The 19,699-nt window shown below is 46.0% G+C and overlaps 2 protein-coding genes across 2 annotated transcripts in view; both read left to right on the plus strand.

Moving 5' to 3' along the window:
* Positions 1-6,207, plus strand: part of GTF3C5 (general transcription factor IIIC subunit 5) — a 62,918-nt gene extending 56,711 nt beyond the window's left edge. The window contains exons 8-11 of the mRNA XM_069237132.1: positions 569-663; positions 947-1,029; positions 1,355-1,497; positions 4,143-6,207. Coding sequence (XP_069093233.1) covers positions 569-663; positions 947-1,029; positions 1,355-1,497; positions 4,143-4,309 — 488 coding nt within the window. The 3' untranslated portion in view covers positions 4,310-6,207. The remainder of the gene's footprint in view (positions 1-568; positions 664-946; positions 1,030-1,354; positions 1,498-4,142) is intronic.
* Positions 6,208-8,726: 2,519 nt separating this feature from the next.
* Positions 8,727-19,699, plus strand: part of CEL (carboxyl ester lipase) — a 52,002-nt gene continuing 41,029 nt past the window's right edge. The window contains exons 1-2 of the mRNA XM_069237133.1: positions 8,727-8,825; positions 17,515-17,668. Coding sequence (XP_069093234.1) covers positions 8,760-8,825; positions 17,515-17,668 — 220 coding nt within the window. The 5' untranslated portion in view covers positions 8,727-8,759. The remainder of the gene's footprint in view (positions 8,826-17,514; positions 17,669-19,699) is intronic.

A 19,699-nucleotide genomic window follows, 5' to 3' on the forward strand; every position in this document is an offset into this window, starting at 1 on the left:
CAGCCCTCTCCTGAACCCGCTGCCAGTGTGCCTGTGTACCAGCTGCAACTGGAGGGAGTAAGAGACTGGGCAGGGGGGCTTTGGGGGCAGATGTTTGGAGGGATTGGGCATTAAAAATGCAGTGACTATTTTAGAAACCGCGTATCACAAATGGAGTTTTATGAAATGTAATTTGGCCCAATATGACAAAGATGCAAGCACCTGCTGTATCAGTACCTGCACACTGCCTACAACAGTGGCACTCTGTATAGACAGCTGCTGTACTCAACCATGATCTTTAAACACCTCTTTGTGGTCAGGACACGAAAGCCTTTCAGTATAAGAATAAGAGCAGACCCATTGGCTTGGTCTGTGCTTGTTCTGTCTTGGGGTTGGAGGTAGGAGGAGCATATTCCAAATGCTTTATGGTCTGAGATCTTAAGGCTGCTACACTGAATGTCTGAAGTTGCCCAATACTGCTGGGAGGTTCCTGCTTCATATAATGTTCATTCTCATGATATGTGTACATTTCTGTATATAGCCAAAGATTATTATGTTATATGCAGCACTTTCTCTCTGCCGCTTTCAGCTGCACAGTCGATAAGTATGCAGGACTTGAAGCATGGGCTGGGCACATCCACCTCTGCGGATAAGAAAACACCTGCCAGCAAGCAGAAGGCAAAAGTGAGTACATTCATTCCAGCTCATTGAGCACCTCTTTGCTTTATGGGCCTGGTGCAGGCGAACGTGCACTTTAGCTGTGTGAGGGCTGCCTCTTGGCTTGGAAGCATGCTGGAACACACACTCTGTTGTGAAGAGGAAAGTGTGACGTGTCAGACAGGGCACTAAATGAAATATCATAAAGCAGGACGTTTGTCCCAGCATGCTTCTTACGCCGCAAACTTGCAGGACTTTCGCTTAAATATTCTATGAAGTGATGGGTGTTCATCCCTCTCTCTCTGTCTAGGATTCAGCATTTATCTTCAGAGAGGGAATGTTGCCTCCTTACCGACAGATGTTTTATCAACTCTGTGACCTTGACGTAGACAGGTAACAGGCAGAATTCTTCACTCTGTCTCTACAGCCCTTTCATTGCCTTTTTCTCTCTGACCTCCAACAAACACACTGCTTTGGTGATGCTTTGTTCAATTGAATCTGATTGTTGGATTTTTATATCTACAACTTCTTGTGGAAGTGGAAATGAATGAAGGATGTGACCTAGCTACTGACCTCTGTTCTTCATCATTTCCCTTAATTTCCTCCATCATCACCTTCCTAGCCTGTATCCCCCTGTATCGGCCGCATCACTTCGCGTCAATGCTGCTGCAAGGATGCGGCTCCCTGTGGTCCTGATGTTTGCATCCTTTTTTTGCAGCCTGCAGCACATCATTCGTCGCAACGACGGGGCAGAGGCCGAATGCACCGAGCGTGATGGCTGGTGTCTCCCGAAGACGAGTGATGAGCTGAGGGACAGCATGTCCGCCATGATCAAACATATTATACGATCCAAGCGGCCAGGTAAGGACAGCATGGTGTCCCCGAGCCCACATCAGTTGGTCAAGAATTTAGGGACAAAAACTCTGTCTAAGCCAGGGGACAAGGGAGTGCAGTTGGCACGCTGTTGACGAGGACTGGATGTCAAAGCATTGGTTTTATTTCAGCCACCTCCAAACTCCCCTTCGCTCAGACACTGAGTGCCTGAGTTAAGGGGGAGAAAACAGTCACTGCTAAATAATGCCTAAGAGCTTTGGGTGTCTGAGCCAAGGGGAGAAGTCATGCACCGCCGCAGATATAGGAAGGGAAGCACGTGTGTCTGTCAAGGGAAAAGACATATTTTTCAATGTCGTGGGTGTTTGTGTGCATTGGGAGAAGACTAGTGCTGCTAAGGATGTGACAGAGTACTGTCTGCTGGCATGGGGTGGGAAGTAGTGGGCTTGTGAGGGCTCACTGGGAGGAGCAAGTGTCAGGGACACTACATGTCATAAAGTGCAGAGTGTCCAAGGTCGTGCCTAGGTGTAAACTCTGATTGGGACATGTGGTTGATTTCTAGGTACACTTTCTGCTTGCTGATGGCGTGTGGACTTGGTTGTAGGTCCAGATTTATTTAAGACATGATGTGTGGGCAGTATTGATGGATTCTGTTGACTGCACGGAAGATGAGTTCTAAATACAGATAGTTTAGTGTGCATGGGAGGCTAAGCTCTAGGTATTGATTCTCCCAGTGACATGAGGGTGTGGGTTCCAGGTACACATAATCCTGATTTCATGGAATGATGGATTTAGGGTATAGATCCGGTGATGCATTAGAGGCCAGATTCTGTGTGGATACTTTTTTTTGATGCATGAGGGATTTGTTTCCATTTATAGATTCTTCTTATGGCATGAGAGGTTAAACTCCCCCTATAGATTCTACTGTGGGAACAAGAGAGTAGATTCACTGTGTTGGCTCTATTGATTATGTAAGAGGTTAGATTTCATCATACAGTCTTCTGATGGTGTATGGTGTTAGATTACATAGGTTCTTCTGATTGCATCAGAGGTTAGGTCAAAGATCTAGATTCTTTTTAATAATAAGAGGGTAGATTCTCCACGTTAGATCCTCTGTACAGATTCTTCCAATGTATAAGAAGTTAGAACTTCCATACAGGTTATTCTGATGAGATGAAAATTTATATTACCTGTTTGAATTCTTCCGATGAAGTTGTAGTATTGATTCTTTAGATTCAGTTGAGAGATGCTTAATGATGGCATTATTGGTGGAGACTAGCCATAGAAACTGCTGATGATATAGGGATCTAGCTAAAGATTTTGCTGATGGCAAGAGAGGTTATTTTTACTGCATAAATTCTTCTGATGGCAAAAGAGGTGGGATTCTCCATGTACATTCTCCTGATTGTATAAGAGGTGGGATTCTCCATGTAGATTCTCCTGATTGTATAAGAGGTGGGATTCTCCATGTACATTCTCCTGATTGTATAAGAGGTGGGATTCTCCGTGTAGATTCTCCTGATTGTAGAAGAGGTGGGATTCTCCATGTACATTCTCCTGATTGTATAAGAGGTGGGATTCTCCATGTAGATTCTTCTAATGCATGAGAGTTTAGAGCAGTGGTCTTCAAGATTTTTAAAGCAACCCGACTTCATAAAAAAAAAAAAAATACATCAGGACCCTCAAAATGACAAGCATATTTAGTTATAATTATTCTATAAAACTGGCACCTCTGAACAGATTAAGGGCCTGATCACGATCTCGGCGGACGGGCTTACCCCGTAACAAACATGGCGGATATCCTGTCTGCCATATTACGATTCCGTTATATGCTATGGAGATTGGAATATGTCGGATGGAATAGCCGTCACGTTTGGGACAGAGCATTCCATCCGCCAAGGTCACAATCAGACTCTTAGCCATTTAAACACTGCAGTTCTGCTCATTCATCTCTTTTAAAATGCAATCAAACCATGAGTGCCTTATAATACCTTTGACACCAACTTCCAGCTGGCACATGAGTGAAAAAAGATGTTACTGAAAGCCAATCACATAGTGTCTCACTGCTGCTCCGTTTTTGTCACCGAAGGCACAGCACTGTCTTAAGCGTGAAGTTTGTTTCTTTCGCTAGGGGCATAACAAATGCTCCTCTTGGCCAGAGACTGGCACCACACCTGAGACTAAAATAAATTCTGGGCCCTCTTCCCCTGGGAGGGAGGGGGAGAGGAGATAGATGGTCAGCCCAGTTTGAATACCAGTCTTTGCAAAGTCTTTTCATGGGACATGAGGTCTGATTTTCATTAGAGGTACATCAGATATTAGGAAAGGGTATGTTCTCCATAGAGATTCTTCTGGTGGGATGAGCTGTTAGATTCTCTCTATGGACTATTCTCGCTTTGCTTCCACCAATAGATCCTGAATGATGCAATTGGGCTGGTTCTGGGAACAATCATCTGGTGATCTGGGTCTAGATATTGATTTGTCTTGTGTCACAGGGGGGTTGGGGCCTAGGCAGGTTTTTAAATTGGCAGGACAGGTTGGGTTTTTCAGAAAGACTCTTGTGGTGGGATGAGAAGTTTGGTTCAAGGCTATGACTCTTGTGATGTCTTTAAAGATTTCCTTTGTGGAATGGTTTCCTCTGATGCATTTATTAACCCTGCTTCTCTCTTGGGTAGCCCTGTTTTCCAGCACCCCTGAGCCTGCTAGCACTGCCAGCAAGGAGCCACGAGCATATGAGTCTGGGGATGAGGAAGGTGAAGACGAAGAGGAAGACGAGGTTGTATTCCAGCCTTCGGATGGCAGTGACAATGAAATGGAAACAGAGATCCTGGACTATGTGTGAAGGGTGCTTACAACAGGAATTGTTGCCTCAACCCAACAGACTGTCAGCTGATGGTGCATTCTTGCTACTGTCCACAGGTACTCGGCATTAGTCCGAGAAGCATGGTGGCCTGATGACAAAAGATCAGATCACATCTCCAGCGCCAGGGCAGTGGGAACAAGGCAGTGTTCATCCATTCAGCAATCCATCCAACCTGTGCTTTTATTCAAGAAATCCGTCCACACGCCCTCCGCCTCATGAATGTTTGTGCTGATTTAAGACCTCCTTTGGCCTCCTTGATCAATGTGTTCCCTGCTTAGTTTAAGGTCCTTCTGTACTTTTTCTCTTTTGCACCTCCTACAGTCAAGAGCATATCTGGCCACTTGAGTTATGCACGAGAAATGCTAGGAAAATGAAAGAACTTTGGGTCAACTAAACCAGACTTATTGTCTTGAGCAATTACTTTTTCAGGTATTTCAGGAAAATGAGAAAATCTTTACTCTGTATTGTGGTCTTTTTGGAAGTTGTCACAACAGGGTTGTGTGGTGACTATTATTGTGTCATGCCCAAGCTGTCACATACTGCCTGTTTTATGAATATCAGTGAAAGTTGTGTCCAAAACACACACCAAGATGCAGGCTTATCCGCCATCCTCTGAATTCACATTGTGCATCCCTGTCCTGACTCTGACTAGCTATATTGTCTTTAATAAAAATGTGGCTTGTTGAATGTCACAAGCTTGATTGGAAGAAATGTCCAACAAACCAGCCACGTTGACACAAGTTAGTAAGAATGCTGACCTGTTAGTGCAACCAGAAGTACTTTTCAGGAACGATCTAGTGAGTTTAATACATCTCCTCTGTGCCGCATGCTCACAGGGCTGGTTGGGGCTTGTGGCCAGTTGGATTAGGGCCCAAGTATTTGAACACTTCCAGAGGCAGCATCTAGTAAATTTCAAGAAGGAAAATCTATGCTAAATGTCTGGGCATTCATGGAAGTCCCATTGCCTAAGCCATAGCTGCCTGCTCTGTTGACCTGTTCTGAAATGACGTAAAGCAACAGCCGTAGTGGACTGTAAGTGACTTGTCACGAGTCAAGCAGTTCCTGCGGATTTTTGTGTAGACTTAAGGTGAGAGATTCGATTGCCTCGTAACCAATGCGGGCAACTAGATGTCTGCTGTGCTGGCTGCCATGAATATCTCCATCTCCATCAGGCATGCTGCTGCTCTCTGGGTGTCTACAACAAGGCTGTTTTAGTAAATTGTTTTAAAAGTAGTAGCCATGAGATGTGCAATTCGTGGTTCCCTTGTACAGAGGAATCCACGCTACCATAGGATTTCCAGAGTCAATGCTTTTGGACTGCTACCTGGGTTTCCCCTTGAGTTTGAAAATCTTTTTGTAATTTTCAGATACACTTCCCCTTAAACTGTGTTTTTTGTCTCTGTTCGCAAGGTAGTACTGTCAAAGGGTTATCACAGGTTTAGGTTGGAAAGATTCTGGAGCCAGGAAAAATAGCACTTTCGTCTGTAGCCCTATGCATTGGACATGTCAACAAACATGCAACACTGTTTTATCCATTTGGTATAGATGCCATTTGCATTCCTCTCTATGAGCTGGTCATGGTGGCGTGCCAGGGCAGGGTGTTGTGCGGCAGGTAGAGCTGCCAATTACTGACTGATGCAAAGACCATGTTAGATGAGGGACGGCGGAGTCCAGGCGACCTGTTCCCATTGGCAGACATGTGGGGCGTGGCCAGCAACGGGGAACCGCATTGGATGCTTCATAACACTTACTAAGCACTGCTTCCTGGACACTAACCGTTCCATTGCAGCAAGTGAACAAGAAAGAACCCGCTTTAGTTCAGTTTTTTATGACATTTTCAAAAGAAATGTAATAAAGCATTTATTTTCTTGACAAAACATTTCCTCTTACTTAGTGTTTTTTTTTTATTAGTGTGGCTCGGATAATGTGTGTGGTAAATTTTCTTGTTGAATGCTTCCCAAGAGCAGAGCACACATGGGGCCAGATGTATCAGAGGGTTTTACCCATTCTGTGTCTATGGGAAAATGCTTTAGTACATATGGCCCATGGTCCACAGTTCCTGGTTGTAGTAGTGCTGAAGAACTACTTTTAATGCTCTGCTGCAATATCCTAAGAAATACTCCTACTGATCCTGGAAACTAACAACCCTCCGTCCCCCAATAGCGCCTAGTCAATAGCACATTTACCAGAGATCAAATTGTGTGTTAATCGAATATTCAGCAGGGAAGTACTGCGGCTGTAAATGTAATAACCGTAAAAAAAGTTTCAAATGCTTTAGCACTGACAGAATCTTCGGTGTCTAGAACAATATGATACTCATTCGATAAACTAAAAGTGCACTAACCCCACTGTAGAACCACGACCTTCTGCGCTGTGAGTTTTACTGTTTCGCGCCAGTCCGATTAATCTTCTGCAGAAATGCGTAAGCAATCCGTGGTACTCAGTGTTTAAATGTTGGTGGTTTACATCCTGGCACCACACCTCATCCAGGTAGTTTTGCACATTTGTTTGTCAGTCTCCAGGAATCTGATGAGTCGTAGATCAGACAAGAGAAAAAAACTCTCTCTCCAATGCACTACTCTGTGTCAACGAAGACCTCTCTCAATCTATCCTCGATCGCCACTCTGTGACTCACCCCAAACCTCATTCTACTGCTATGATCTCCGAAATAACCCTTCCTAGACCTTTCCCTCCTGGCTCGCCCCAAACCTTAGTTTAGTACTATGGTTTAGTTTAGTACTATGATCTCCCAAACAACCCTACTACATTCTTCCCTCGTATCTCTCCTCTGACTCATCCCAAACCTCACTTTACTACTGTGATCTCCCTAATCCCTTTCTAGAGACTCTCCCCTCCTCCATCTCTCCTTTTATTCATCCCAAACCTCATCTTACTTCTATGATCTCCCAGCTAACACTTTCTAGACTCTTCCTTCTTCTGTCTGTCCATTATTCTATTCAATCCAACTAACGGACTCACGTGTCCATCGCACAAATTAACTCCTATTTCCCTATACTAATCCATCACTGACCCTTTTGGGTTCTGAAGTAGCAAGCTACTTCCCGAAAAGCGCTTTGGTGCCGTTTCAGGGGTAGTAAGCGCTAGATAATTACAATTACAAATAACATTGCAATCTTTATGGATATTTAGCCTTACAACAACATAAAATGATGCAGGTAAGACGTATAGTTTGTTTGACAGGACAATAAAGCCTCCTGGACTTGGACCATTGTGACATTGATCAATTTATGAAGTCTTTGATGTTCAGAGTTGGAAAAAACTTGAATTTGGCCAATAAGTGTGTATTGTTGTTTGTTCTTTTAAGCGCAATGGAAATTTTGAGTAGGGTATCACTATGCAGGGGCCTTGCCCAGAATGCCAGGAGCCCGGAGGCTTGGCAGCACAGCCGGCTTCTGCTCTACATGTTGTTCATCACACATAGTGCATTCTGCTTGTTACCACCCAGAGTGGCTGGGAAACCCCTGAGGAGGCAGAGAAGAAGACTATCCAAGCAGCTCGAGACCTGACTGGGTCCGCGGCTCTAGAGCAGGCAGGACACCGACGGAGCAAAGGCCCTGGTGGCGTCTTTTATCTCAACGTTACTTACTAAGAGATCACTTGGGGCCTGATTTAGAGTTTGCAGGAGGGATTACTCTGTCACAAACGTGACAGATATCATGTCCGCTGTATTACAAGTTCCATAGGCTGTAATGGAATTGTAATGTGGTGTAACATTTGTGCCGGAGAAACCCCTCTGCCAAACTCTAAATCAGGGCTCTAGTGTTTTTTTTCACATCCTCTTATCTTGACAATCAATATTTCCAATTATTAAAATCGTCTGATTAACAGGTGGTAGTGTCATTAAATTCATGAACTACATACATTCAGTGAGTTATTTTACCAGATTGCCTTGTAACACTCTGGAATAGAGATTGCACAAGTATTTTGCTTTGAGGGCAATAAATAAAATTCAGATGACAGAATTCAGTTAATGTTTTTGCTCAAATTAAGTCCTAGACTGCCTTTTTCTTCCCCTCACTTTAAAGTAGAAATGTGTACAGATATCTCCTAACTCCACCCCCACCTTGCCTCCCCATATGGATTTCAATCTCAAAACAGTTTCACCCCCCCTTGTCCTGCTATTGGAAGCCAACTGTTGACAGAAGTGGTTCAAAATAGACCTGGCTACCTCTGGATAAGAGCTTGGCCCTGGGCCTGAAATAACAAACAGCAGCAGGTGATGGCCTCCTAAGGTCTTCCCAGCCATGAGACTGATGGACGACTCCAGATAGGTAAACCGCACGCCCACCTTATCTGGAGTGGGCGTGGTTATGTTCCCTCTGATGCTAAGCACAGTGGTGGCGGAGTACAAGTGTATATAAGTGTCATCGTAGGTCATAGCTTTGGATTTGGTTATCAAGCAGTCGACATGGTCACCTGGGGGATGCGAGCTGTGGCACTAGCCTGCTGCCTGGCAGCGGTGCAGGCCACCACGGTAAGTCTATGGAAGGGGGCACCACAAGGCCTTTGCAGAGGGCTATTGAATTCATTTGTTCACAGTGGTCTTTGGGTGAACCATGGCACAAGACTGTTGGATTACCAGTGCCAGCTAGTCAGTCTGCATCTGCTTTACTCCTGCACTCCTCTACCACTCCCAAGACTAGAAGTAGAGAATGAGGTAGATAGGTAAAAGAATGGCTTTTGAGCTCCGGTTGAAGTTCAGCATCAGTCACCATACTTTTGAAGCTCTTGATTTACAATTGTGCGTGATTGGGCGTCCTATCAGAGGACTGAGGGCCACTAGACCAACACATTCTGTTCCATTTCGGAAAAGCTCCCTGTTACAAAGGTTGCTGCAGGAGGCACAAAAGTTATAAGACGAATGCGTCACTATGTCAGAACAAGTCTGGAGACCACTTGGGGCCACTTGAGTGTACTTGACTGGTATGGCCTTGTTGACTCGCTAAAGCTACTCTTACATGTGGTGTACTTAGAGTTCTGTGATTTTGTCAGTTCTCTCTAATGCACCTCCTGACTCCCTAGTGTTCCGTACAGTCCAAGTCCACATACAGACATATGCAAATGATACTCAGTTTAAATTACCATCAGTTCAGAGAGTAAGATCTTGGTTGCACCAGAGCAATGTGTGGCTGCCATGCAGTATTGTATGAACTCAGTCCGTCTGCCACTACATGGTAGGAAGACTGAGCTCATGCTCTATATCCAAGAGGGACAATCCGCCTTTAGTCATTCTTCATTGTTTGTTGATCCCGTCTTCCATCCCTGAGGAAGGTGGACCACTTGAGGTTCGTCTTGGGTAGAGGATGTGCCTCTGTAACTTCGGATTGGAGCTGTTCTTTCCAGCGCCACAAGTCAAAGTGGATCATTCTTTTCTTATCTAATGCCTACAAGGCGATGGTCTTGGGCACTGATATCTGCTAGTGCGAAGACTTCTGCAACTCCCTCTAGTCTGGTTTGTGAATATACCTTATGCAGGAACTGACCTTGAATGTTGCAGTTTGGAATCTATGCACTAAATATCTGTTTAGCACAGTTCTCTGGGCTTACAACTTATTAAAGCGGACACAAAGCAGGAGCACTCTATCACTGTCTAGTGACCATCGCATAGAAATGAATCAGACTCCTGTCTGTGAACAAACCCAGAACCACAAATCCCAGACAGCCCGCATCAATGGTGTTAGAATATTTCATCACATCTCACCCCACCTGCTTCCATTCTTGGTCTTTGGTCTCACATGTTTGAAACTACTCCTGTGGCAGGCAAATAATCCTCAAAATATTCCCCTAACCAAAGACAAGTATGCTAGTCCTCCTTTTATGTGGTCAAGAGGTCCATCATGTACGAGTCCCTGAGGAAGCAATTGGAGAAAATGGAGCTTCTGCAATATGACAAATCCCCAATCATAGCCCATCTCTTCCCATCTCAGACAACCCTGGGCCCAGGCCTTAAAGCGGCGAAACTAGATACAAACATGGATGCCATACCATACTTGATTGGGAACTGATGATGACTCCGCAAGTCAGTGTGGTCACGAGAGCATGTGGCTGCCACCTGAAAACCCAGAGATTGACTTTGCCCTTCGTCTCCTTCCAAAGAGGTGCGTCTGACCGGAGCTATTTTAGGGTTACACCACTCAGGCTCTGGCTTGGACTTCCAGGTTATGAAATACGCAGACTCCAAATATGTTCTGGCTCAAGGTACACCATCATGAGAAACTAACATTCTTTGTCAATAAACCTCACTCTTACTGCTCCGGCTTCCTATTCTCCAAAGAATCCAACGCAACATCCTTTGCAGAAACCACTTCAGTCTCCACAGGACAGGGTTCTTGTCCAAAGCAGGCCTCCTCGCAGTAGTCCACACCCAGAAATAGCATGGGCGTTCCATTCCTTCTTTGGACTCGCTACCAACATCAACACCACGGCCGACCACCTGCCCATCAGAAACTACTGAAAAATGATACACAACAGTCGCTGGAGCAGACTCCCCCAACCTCACCAAAGGAATCTTGGCCTTTAATTTGACCCAATGAGAGTAATACTACAGACCATGACATCAGCAGAGAGCTGCTTCTCCACAGCCTCCCCTGCACCCGCATCCCACAGACCCACCAAGCCAACACCTCCACAAGCACTGCCATTTCTGCTAAGTAAACTCTCTCTCTACCATGTGTTAGCACCTTGGTAATCAAACCAAACTGGCACTTGAATGTAGCACCCCCTCAGTCTTTTATTACAGATGAATAAACCACTCAAACTGCTTCTTTACGTACACTAGATCACCAAAGCCACAACCAACCTCAACAGTGCAAAGACAACACAGCACATTTATCATCGCAGATTGATTTTGCAATTTCATTGTCACGGGCCACGGTAATATATTTTGGAAGAGCTGTGGTCCTGAACACATCCTCCTCCATCTGCCAGCACTTTCAGATCCTAATGAAATGACAATATTCCTTCTGGACTCATCAAATAATGTCCAGAAGGGATAGTATAATTTATATACTGTTTACATGCAGATTCTCCTCTGGCATACTGGGTTGCCCTTGATTTTCCCCTACCAGACAGAGCAGCTCTCTTGTTGCTGAATACATCTTAGGGACATTCTGAAAGCTGAACTAAGAATGCATTCTGCCCATTTCTTACCATTGGTTTTGTGGTTTGTAACTCATGTTTGCATGCTTTCCTTTTGCTGACTTTATTTGTTTTAGGCTATCCAGCATGTTTTTTCCCCTCTCATGTAGCATAGCCTTATTACTGTATTGTTCCATGAGTGCTCGCATTCTGTAAACCAGCCTGTAACTTTTGCTCTTATGTTGTCAAATTTGCTGTGCATTCAAAAAGAGGGATCGAATGTCAGACTGTGTCTTCTGAAGGAGCCTGGTGTTTACATTTCTTTGTCTGACTTCAAAATGAGAGGATTTAGCTGACAATCTGGGTGTGTGAAAGGAAAGGCTTTTCTCTACCATACAACAAATTTTAAATGTCTGTAAATTAAATGTGGAAATATTTCAGAATGTATCAGAAACAGGATAGCACAAAGCAAAAAAAAAAACATTTTTTTTTATATTTCTGAAGAGTGCTGGAAACAAATATTTTAATATGAACAAAACAAATCTATATGATGGTGATGCTATTTTCTCACATTATTGTGTATACGCTGTATGGTTTTAGCAGTAAAACTGCATGTGCACATGTAATGGTCATTTCAATTGAAAATGTGTTGCCTAGAATGGCAGCCACTACCACACCGTGCATACTCCATTCTACTCCACTCTACTCCACTCTACTCCACTCCACTCCACTCTACTCCACTCTACTCCACTCTACTCCACTCTGTGCCACACATGCCAGCCTACATCACTCCGCACTACAACACAAGGCCACTCTGTGCCACTACCACACCGTGCATACTCCACTCTACTCCACTCTGTGCCACACATGCCAGCCTACATCACTCCGCACTACAACACAAGGCCACTCTGTGCCACTACCACACCGTGCATACTCCACTCTACTCGCCTCTGTGCCACACATGCCAGCCTACATCACTCCGCACTACAACACAAGGCCACTCTGTGCCACTACCACACCGTGCATACTCCACTCCACTCCACTCCACTCTACTCCACTCCACTCCACTCCACTCCACTCCACTCCACTCCACTCCACTCCACTCCACTCCACTCCACTCCACTCCACTCCACTCCACTCCACTCCACTCCACTCCACTCCACTCCACTCCACTCCACTCCACTCCACTCCACTCCACTCCACTCTACTCTACTCTACTCTACTCTACTCCACTCCACTCCACTCCACTCCACTCTGTCACTCCACTCTATGCTACACATGCCAGCCTACATCACTCTGCACTACAACACAAGGCCACTCTGTGTCACTACCTCACCCCACGCCACAAAATTCCACACTACGACACTTCACTCTACGACAGTGTACACCACTCCGCTATACGCCACTCTACAACACTTTGCACCACTTCACAACACTATATGCCACTCTACAACACTCTGTGCCACTCCACTCTACTAGACTTAACTCCACTTTATTCCACTCTACGACACTCCACTTTTTTCCTCAGTGCCACTCTACAACCCTCCACACTGACACTCTGCACCTCTCCACTCTATGGCACTCCACAACACTCTATGCCACTCCACTTTACAACACTCCAAGTCATTTTACTCCTCTCTACACCACTCACCACGGACACTCCGCAGAACTCAACAACACTCTATGCTACTCCATACCACTCCACTCTGATGTATTTCAAACCACTTTACTTCACTCTATAATACTCCACGCTACACCACTCCACTGCCATCCAACCCAGCTTGACTCCACTCTAACACTCCACATCACTTCACTCTGGCACTCTACTCCACTCTATGCCCCTCCATGACACTCTATGCCACTGTACTTTGTCACCCTATGCCACTCATAACACTCTGCCCCACTCCACTCTACTGTATGCAACTCCACTCTGACACTCTGTTCCTCTCTACTCTAATCCATTATACGCTGTTCCACTTCACTCTGCTACACTCTACGCCCCTCCAGTGTATGCACCTCCATGCCATCAGAGCACAAACCCACCCCCATCCAGATGGAACTCCATTGACTCCCCTTATCGACAAGCACCATCTTCAGAACCCGCTGCATCAATTACAAAGCCATCACGACCAGCACCTCTGCTTATCTTCCAGACAGGCTCACCATCTCTGGTGGATCTCGGCTGACCACAAACCAGGTCACCATCACCCTGCAGACAAAGGTGTTAAAAAAAAAAATACAAGGCAGCAGGCCTTCCCTATCTGTGCACCCAAAATCTGGAACAGCATCCCCGTATCCATGTGGACTGGCCCAACGTATTGAGAAGAATCGAAGACGCACCTCTTTAAAGAACACTACCTCACAATGCATTAACCATACACAACCAGCCACCTCTCCTATCGCTCGCTGACTTCTTGCTGGTCTTGGCCCGGTGCAGTGCTCCGCTCGCTTTTGGCTAGGTTTGCACTAGAAATACTATATAGATGCATGCATGCATACATACATTCATACATATAAAATTGTGGGGTGGGGTGGGGGCGGTGGGCAGTGTGTCTACTATCTTCTTTGGTACTATTTCCCGTACAGGCAGTGACTGGAGCTAAGAAGTTTAAGTTAACTTTTGTTTAATTTTATTCCCTATCAAAAGAGAGAGTTGCCAAGCTTTTTTCAAAGTGGAAAATGGAGAGAATGTCTCTTGAAAGGACTACACTCTGTGCCACTTCATGATAACTACTACTCGCAAGTTTGTCTCCCCAAATCCCAGTGGCTGGCCTCCACTGCACTGGCCCGCCTCTTTGGTGACACGTCATGCTCACATTCCTAAATGGACTGTTCCATTCATGCGGGGGTGGCCGCGCTTCTCCTCTCTGTGCTCATATTCATCTAGGCCGTTGCTAGCCCGATCTGTCCTGGCTCAGATGTGAATAGGACCACGGCTGGCTTTAGGGCGGTGCGACGGGTGCGACGGGTGCGGCCGTACTGGGCGCTGACCTGTGTGGTGGTGGTGGCACTGAGCTAGGGTGTTTAGCAATAAGATACGATTTAAAAGCACCTGCTGCAGAGTTCCCTATGCGTCCAGCGTTCAGGCAGCAATAAAAATGTCAAGATGACTCTTGTGATTAATGTTCCTGCTAGAGAGAAAGAGATCAGTTTTGTATGTGGCAGTTCTGACTCCCCATAAAGTAGCGCAGTTGGGGTAATGTGCCTGCTGCAAAGAACAGATCTGTATTTTATGCCATATTGTTAAGTGGATTAGTAAAGCCAGTCTTTACCAGTGCTTTAAAACAAATAAAATGTATGTGAGAGAGGGGCTATGGAGACATGAGGGGCACTTCTGCCGGGTGGTAGTGAGGGAATCCGAGGAGGAGGTCATTTGGGGGGGGAGGGTGGGTGTAAAAGATTGCACACTTGTGCCACCAGCACTAAAGCCAGCCCTGAATAGGACCTTCTTTTTACCAGCTTGCAGGATTGATAAACCTAAGAATTCATGTAAATATCACCTATTTGAAACCTTCCCCATATTTTGAAGTATTTGGTTCAAAACAGACAATGCTTTCTTCGGATGGCAGCGCGCAGCACCCTGCAGAGGGATGTTTGGCACAGATCTCATGAATGCCTGTTCCCTCAAAATTATAGCCAGCTGGGTCACTGCAGCCCCTCCACATATACCCCCAGCTCATCATGCCGATGCTGGTCACACCTCCCCTACAGCATGCTGCTCATCAGGACACCCCCTTAAATACACACACACACACGTCTGGTCACTGCCCCCCCATCAAATATACAACTCACTCAGCTGCTAGTGGTCCTTTGAATGCGCACTGACCCCTGCAGCTGCATATCTACAGCTCATTATGTTAAGGTGACAATGACTGCACACACAGCTACAGCTCATCGGGTCCCCTCAAATGCATGCAGCTCCTTTAGGCTAATGTGTGTGTCAGACGTCTTGGGTTTAGCAGTCTGAAGATGGCGGCCTAGTGCATGAAACTGAACCGCGTGCATGTATAGTGATGGGTGGGTGATGGTGGGATTAATTAGCAAGGGGAGTGGCGGGTGGCAACCTTTAAAAGTCATGGGGCATAATCCTTGGCTCGAATTCCAAAGAGCTTTTCCTTGAAGGATTCTCTCACACTTTTTTGAACTGTTTACTGATTCACTCATTCTGACTAATTCATGCATTCTCACAATTCTACTCTGGCGCACCCTGTCTCACTCAGTCCCACTCATTCTGAATCAGTCTTACTGGGTCTCAGTCGCACACACAGTAACGCTCAGTTACACTCACTGTCATTCTCCCTCACTGGCTCATATTCACTCACACATACTCGTCCTTACTGTCACTCATTCTCACTGATTCTGACTGACTGTCTCACTTTAACTCAGGCGCATAGTCGCACAGACATGCTCACAGCGCTGGGATTTCACCAGCTCTGAACACTCTGTGCGGGCCCCTTCATGCACCTGTGTCATCAGTCAGACAATGTCACTTACTGCCTCAGTTTGTTGCTGGGCCTGAAGCGGGTCTACACTTTATTTTTATTAAATCAAGAGTGAATAATTACCACAAAACAAGGAGGGTGTAGTGTACCTGTGGAGCCCATAAAGGAGAGCCGCCGCTGGTCCAGGGACACCTATCCATCCACTCAATCATCCATTCTTTCACATATCCAACCCCTCCTTTCATCCATCCATTCAATCATCCATCTATCCTTTCGCTCCATCCATCCATCATCCTCCCTTTGGCTCATCCATCTATCCACCCTTTCACTCAGCCTTCCACCCATCCTTCCACCCATCCTTTGTCCCATCTATCCCTTCATACATCCCTTCATTTACTCTTTCAGTCAGCCACCCATCCTTTCACTCACTCATCCATCTAGCTATCTATTCATCTATCAATTCATCCTTTCATCCAGACATCCATCTACCCTGCCTTTCACACATCCATCCATTGTTTTACTCATCCATCTTCACACACATCCTTTCACTCATTTCTCCACACTTTAACTCCACCCACCCATCCATTCATCCATCTACCCTTCCACTCATCCATCCTTTCACTCATTCTACCATCAATCCTCTCATCATCTATCCATCCATCCTCCCTTTCACTCATACACCCTCCCTGCCTTTCACTCTTCCATTCTTAAGTCCATCCTTTCACTCATCCATCCATGCATCTATTCATCCGCCATTTCTTCCATGCATCCACCCATCCTTTCTTTCACTCACTCACCCTCCCAAGTTAATTATGAGCCCTTGTCTGCCGAGCTGCAAACAGAAGAGGCCCCTCAAGAATCTAACCCCACAATAGCTGCCAAAGGGGGAGGGGGTGTGACGATGCCCCTGATGCAGGTAGAAGCTTAACTGCACACTTACCTGTTAGTCCACTAGTGCAATTGTTGTCCGCACTGGTTACTTCCCTCTCTCGGACCTCTACAGTCGAGATAAGGAATACTTTGTCATGCTCTGCTCTGTAATGTTTTTTCAAAGTGAAACTAAATGCAGTAATAAACATGTACTACTGCCAGGAGAGCGCCCCCTGCAACGCTCCTACAGTCTGCTTCTCTGTGCAATCAACCAATTGTTGCCACCCACTCCCTCCTTGTCCTCATCAACCTGCCCCACGCCAGCCACTGAAGTGAATGGAGCTGTCCTAACTCCTCTTAGAGCCACTGTTTTTTGCACCCCAAAAGCAACCGGATCCATGGCTTTCTACTCCAGCACTCCCTCTCCTGAGGGCACTGCTGTGGCTCGTGCCTGCAGGTCGAAGACAACCTCGCCGGACTGGCACTTGCACAGTAGGACATCTGCAGATCTCACTAGAGCTCACCCAGGAGATTCAGCACACTGTCTCCGAGCACTGATTTATTTTCAGCTGCTCTGTTTTTAATTCCCTGTTCTTGCCTCTCCACAATGAAGGGTGGCAGGACGACTCCCCTTTTGCCCATGAACACCAGTCGCCCCTGATTAACTGTTCTTTGGTTTGTGGAACCCTGTCTCCTTGGTTATTTTTACATTGATGCCCCATCACTGCCACCTGAGACTGCTCTAAATCTCTCTTTTCCATCCACTCTTCCCAGCTTGGAATCGTGCACACCGAAGGAGGCATGGTCGAGGGGACCAGCAAGAAGCTCGGACTCCTATTTGCAGACTACGTTGATATTTTTAAAGGGATCCCCTTCGCTGCTCCCACTAAGACCCTAGAGAAGCCGGAGCCTCACCCAGGCTGGAAAGGTAAGAATTTCGCACCTACTGGGCCCCTTCTCCATGGTTTGGTTCCTTTTCATCTTCTCCTCGAAGCTTGCACCCCAGTTGGAAAGGTGAAAGATGCCCTTCTATTGAGCACTGTGTCCTGGGCTTGCCCCTTTTCATCTTCCCCTAGTAGCTGCACCCCAGTAATAAAGGTAGGAGATGCCTATCTGTTGGGCACCAGGGCTTGGTCCCTATACATCTTCTCCTCGAAGCTTGCACCCCAGTTGGAAAGGTGAAAGATGCATGTCTATTGAGCACAGTGTCCTGGGCTTGGCCCCTTTTCATCTTCCCCTAGAAGCTGCTCCCCAGTGATAAAGGTAGGAGATGCCCATCTGTTGGGCACCAGGGCTTGGTCCCTTTACATCTTCTCCTCGAAGCTGCACCCCAGTCGGAAAGAAAAAAGATGCCCATCTAGTGGGCACCTTCTCCAGGGCTTGGTCCCTTTTTGCCATCTCTTCAGAGTTGCACTCCCTCCGGAAAGGTAAGAGATGTCCATCTACCTAACACCTTCCACAGGGCATGGGTTCCTGTTCACTCTCTCCTCAGACCTGTACCCCTGCTGAAAGGTAAAAGATGCCCGTTGGACAGGCACCTTCTCCTCAGCCTGACACGGTTCCACCTCCTCAGGGTTCTCAACTCTTAATTTTCACTGTGTTCTATGGATGTAGTGGATATGGTTCAGGAGCCCTAGGATGTAAATAATTACAAATTAAGGGCCCGATTGAGATTTTAGCAGACGAGTTACTCCGTCACAACGGTGATGGATATCTCGTCCGCTGAAATATGAATTCCATTATATCAAATAGGATTTTTATTTTGGCATAACTAGTCTGCCAAGATCTCAATCAGGCCCAAAATACGGAACACATATACTGGCCCAAAAATGGTAAACTCTTTACGCAAGATGACAGTTACAAAATATTGGACTCTGCTAGATTTTACATTAGTGCAGAAAGAGCTTCTCCCTCTGCTCTGTAAACTCTGCTTGGCATCCTTTGGTGGAGCCTTGGTTCATGGATCCATTGAGTTCCCTCTCGCCAAATCTCCCGAAGACAGAACGTGTAACTCCTATTGCCTTACATTCATAGATGGAGCCTTGGTTATTAAGGTCCTGGAGTTCCCCTCTACCCCGCCCCACCCCATAACTTCTAAATATCTTCTGCCCAAAGTCCTCCCCATACCATGATTTTTAAATATCTTCTGCCAAAGTCCTCCCTATACCATGACTTTTAAATATCTTCTGCCCAAAGTCCTCCCCACCCTATAACTTCTAGATATCTTCTGCCTGAAGTCCTCCCCATACCATGACTTTTAAATATCTTCTTCCCACAGTTCTCCCCATCCTATAACTTTAAGATATCTTCTGCCTGAAGACCTCCCTATACCATGGCTTTTAAATGTCTTCTGCCCATAGTCCTTTGATGGCCTCCTCATCTCTACCCTTTCCCACATTTCAATACTAAGATTCTAAATTTAATGAACTGAAAACTGGACTATCATCTCCTATACTTGGCAAAGACTCTCTTGCTTTATCCATATTGTTTTCTCGCTTGTAGCATCCTCTAGTGTGGCTCTCAAGTGCCGGAGATGCTCAATTTCACTCAAAACAATCCTTTCTTGGAACCGCATGCAATGCCTTAATGCAACTCACTCACTTCCAAGGGCACTGAACCTGATGTGCCAAGAGAAGACCAACAAAGAAACCAAGTCAGTGCAAACATGTAAAACCCCTTTGTGCTCTTAGGGTATCTCCTGGACTGAGGGAGTGCACAACAGGCACATGTCCTTTCATGCTCCTCTGACCGCCTTCTCTCTCACTCTTACACGAGACCCTTTGTCCTATATGTGGATATTCTGTGCCCCTCCCTTGCTTTGGATAATATACTTCTTGCAGTGACCCAGCTCCCAAGAGAGCACCGGACCACCTTTCCAACCCCAACAATTGTCTATATATCACTGATGTGAGAGGTGTGCATTGACTTATTGAATAACTTATTGATGACCGCCTTTGTA

Source organism: Pleurodeles waltl, chromosome 6 (assembly GCF_031143425.1).
Source record: "Pleurodeles waltl isolate 20211129_DDA chromosome 6, aPleWal1.hap1.20221129, whole genome shotgun sequence".
Lineage (NCBI taxonomy): Eukaryota > Metazoa > Chordata > Amphibia > Caudata > Salamandridae > Pleurodeles > Pleurodeles waltl.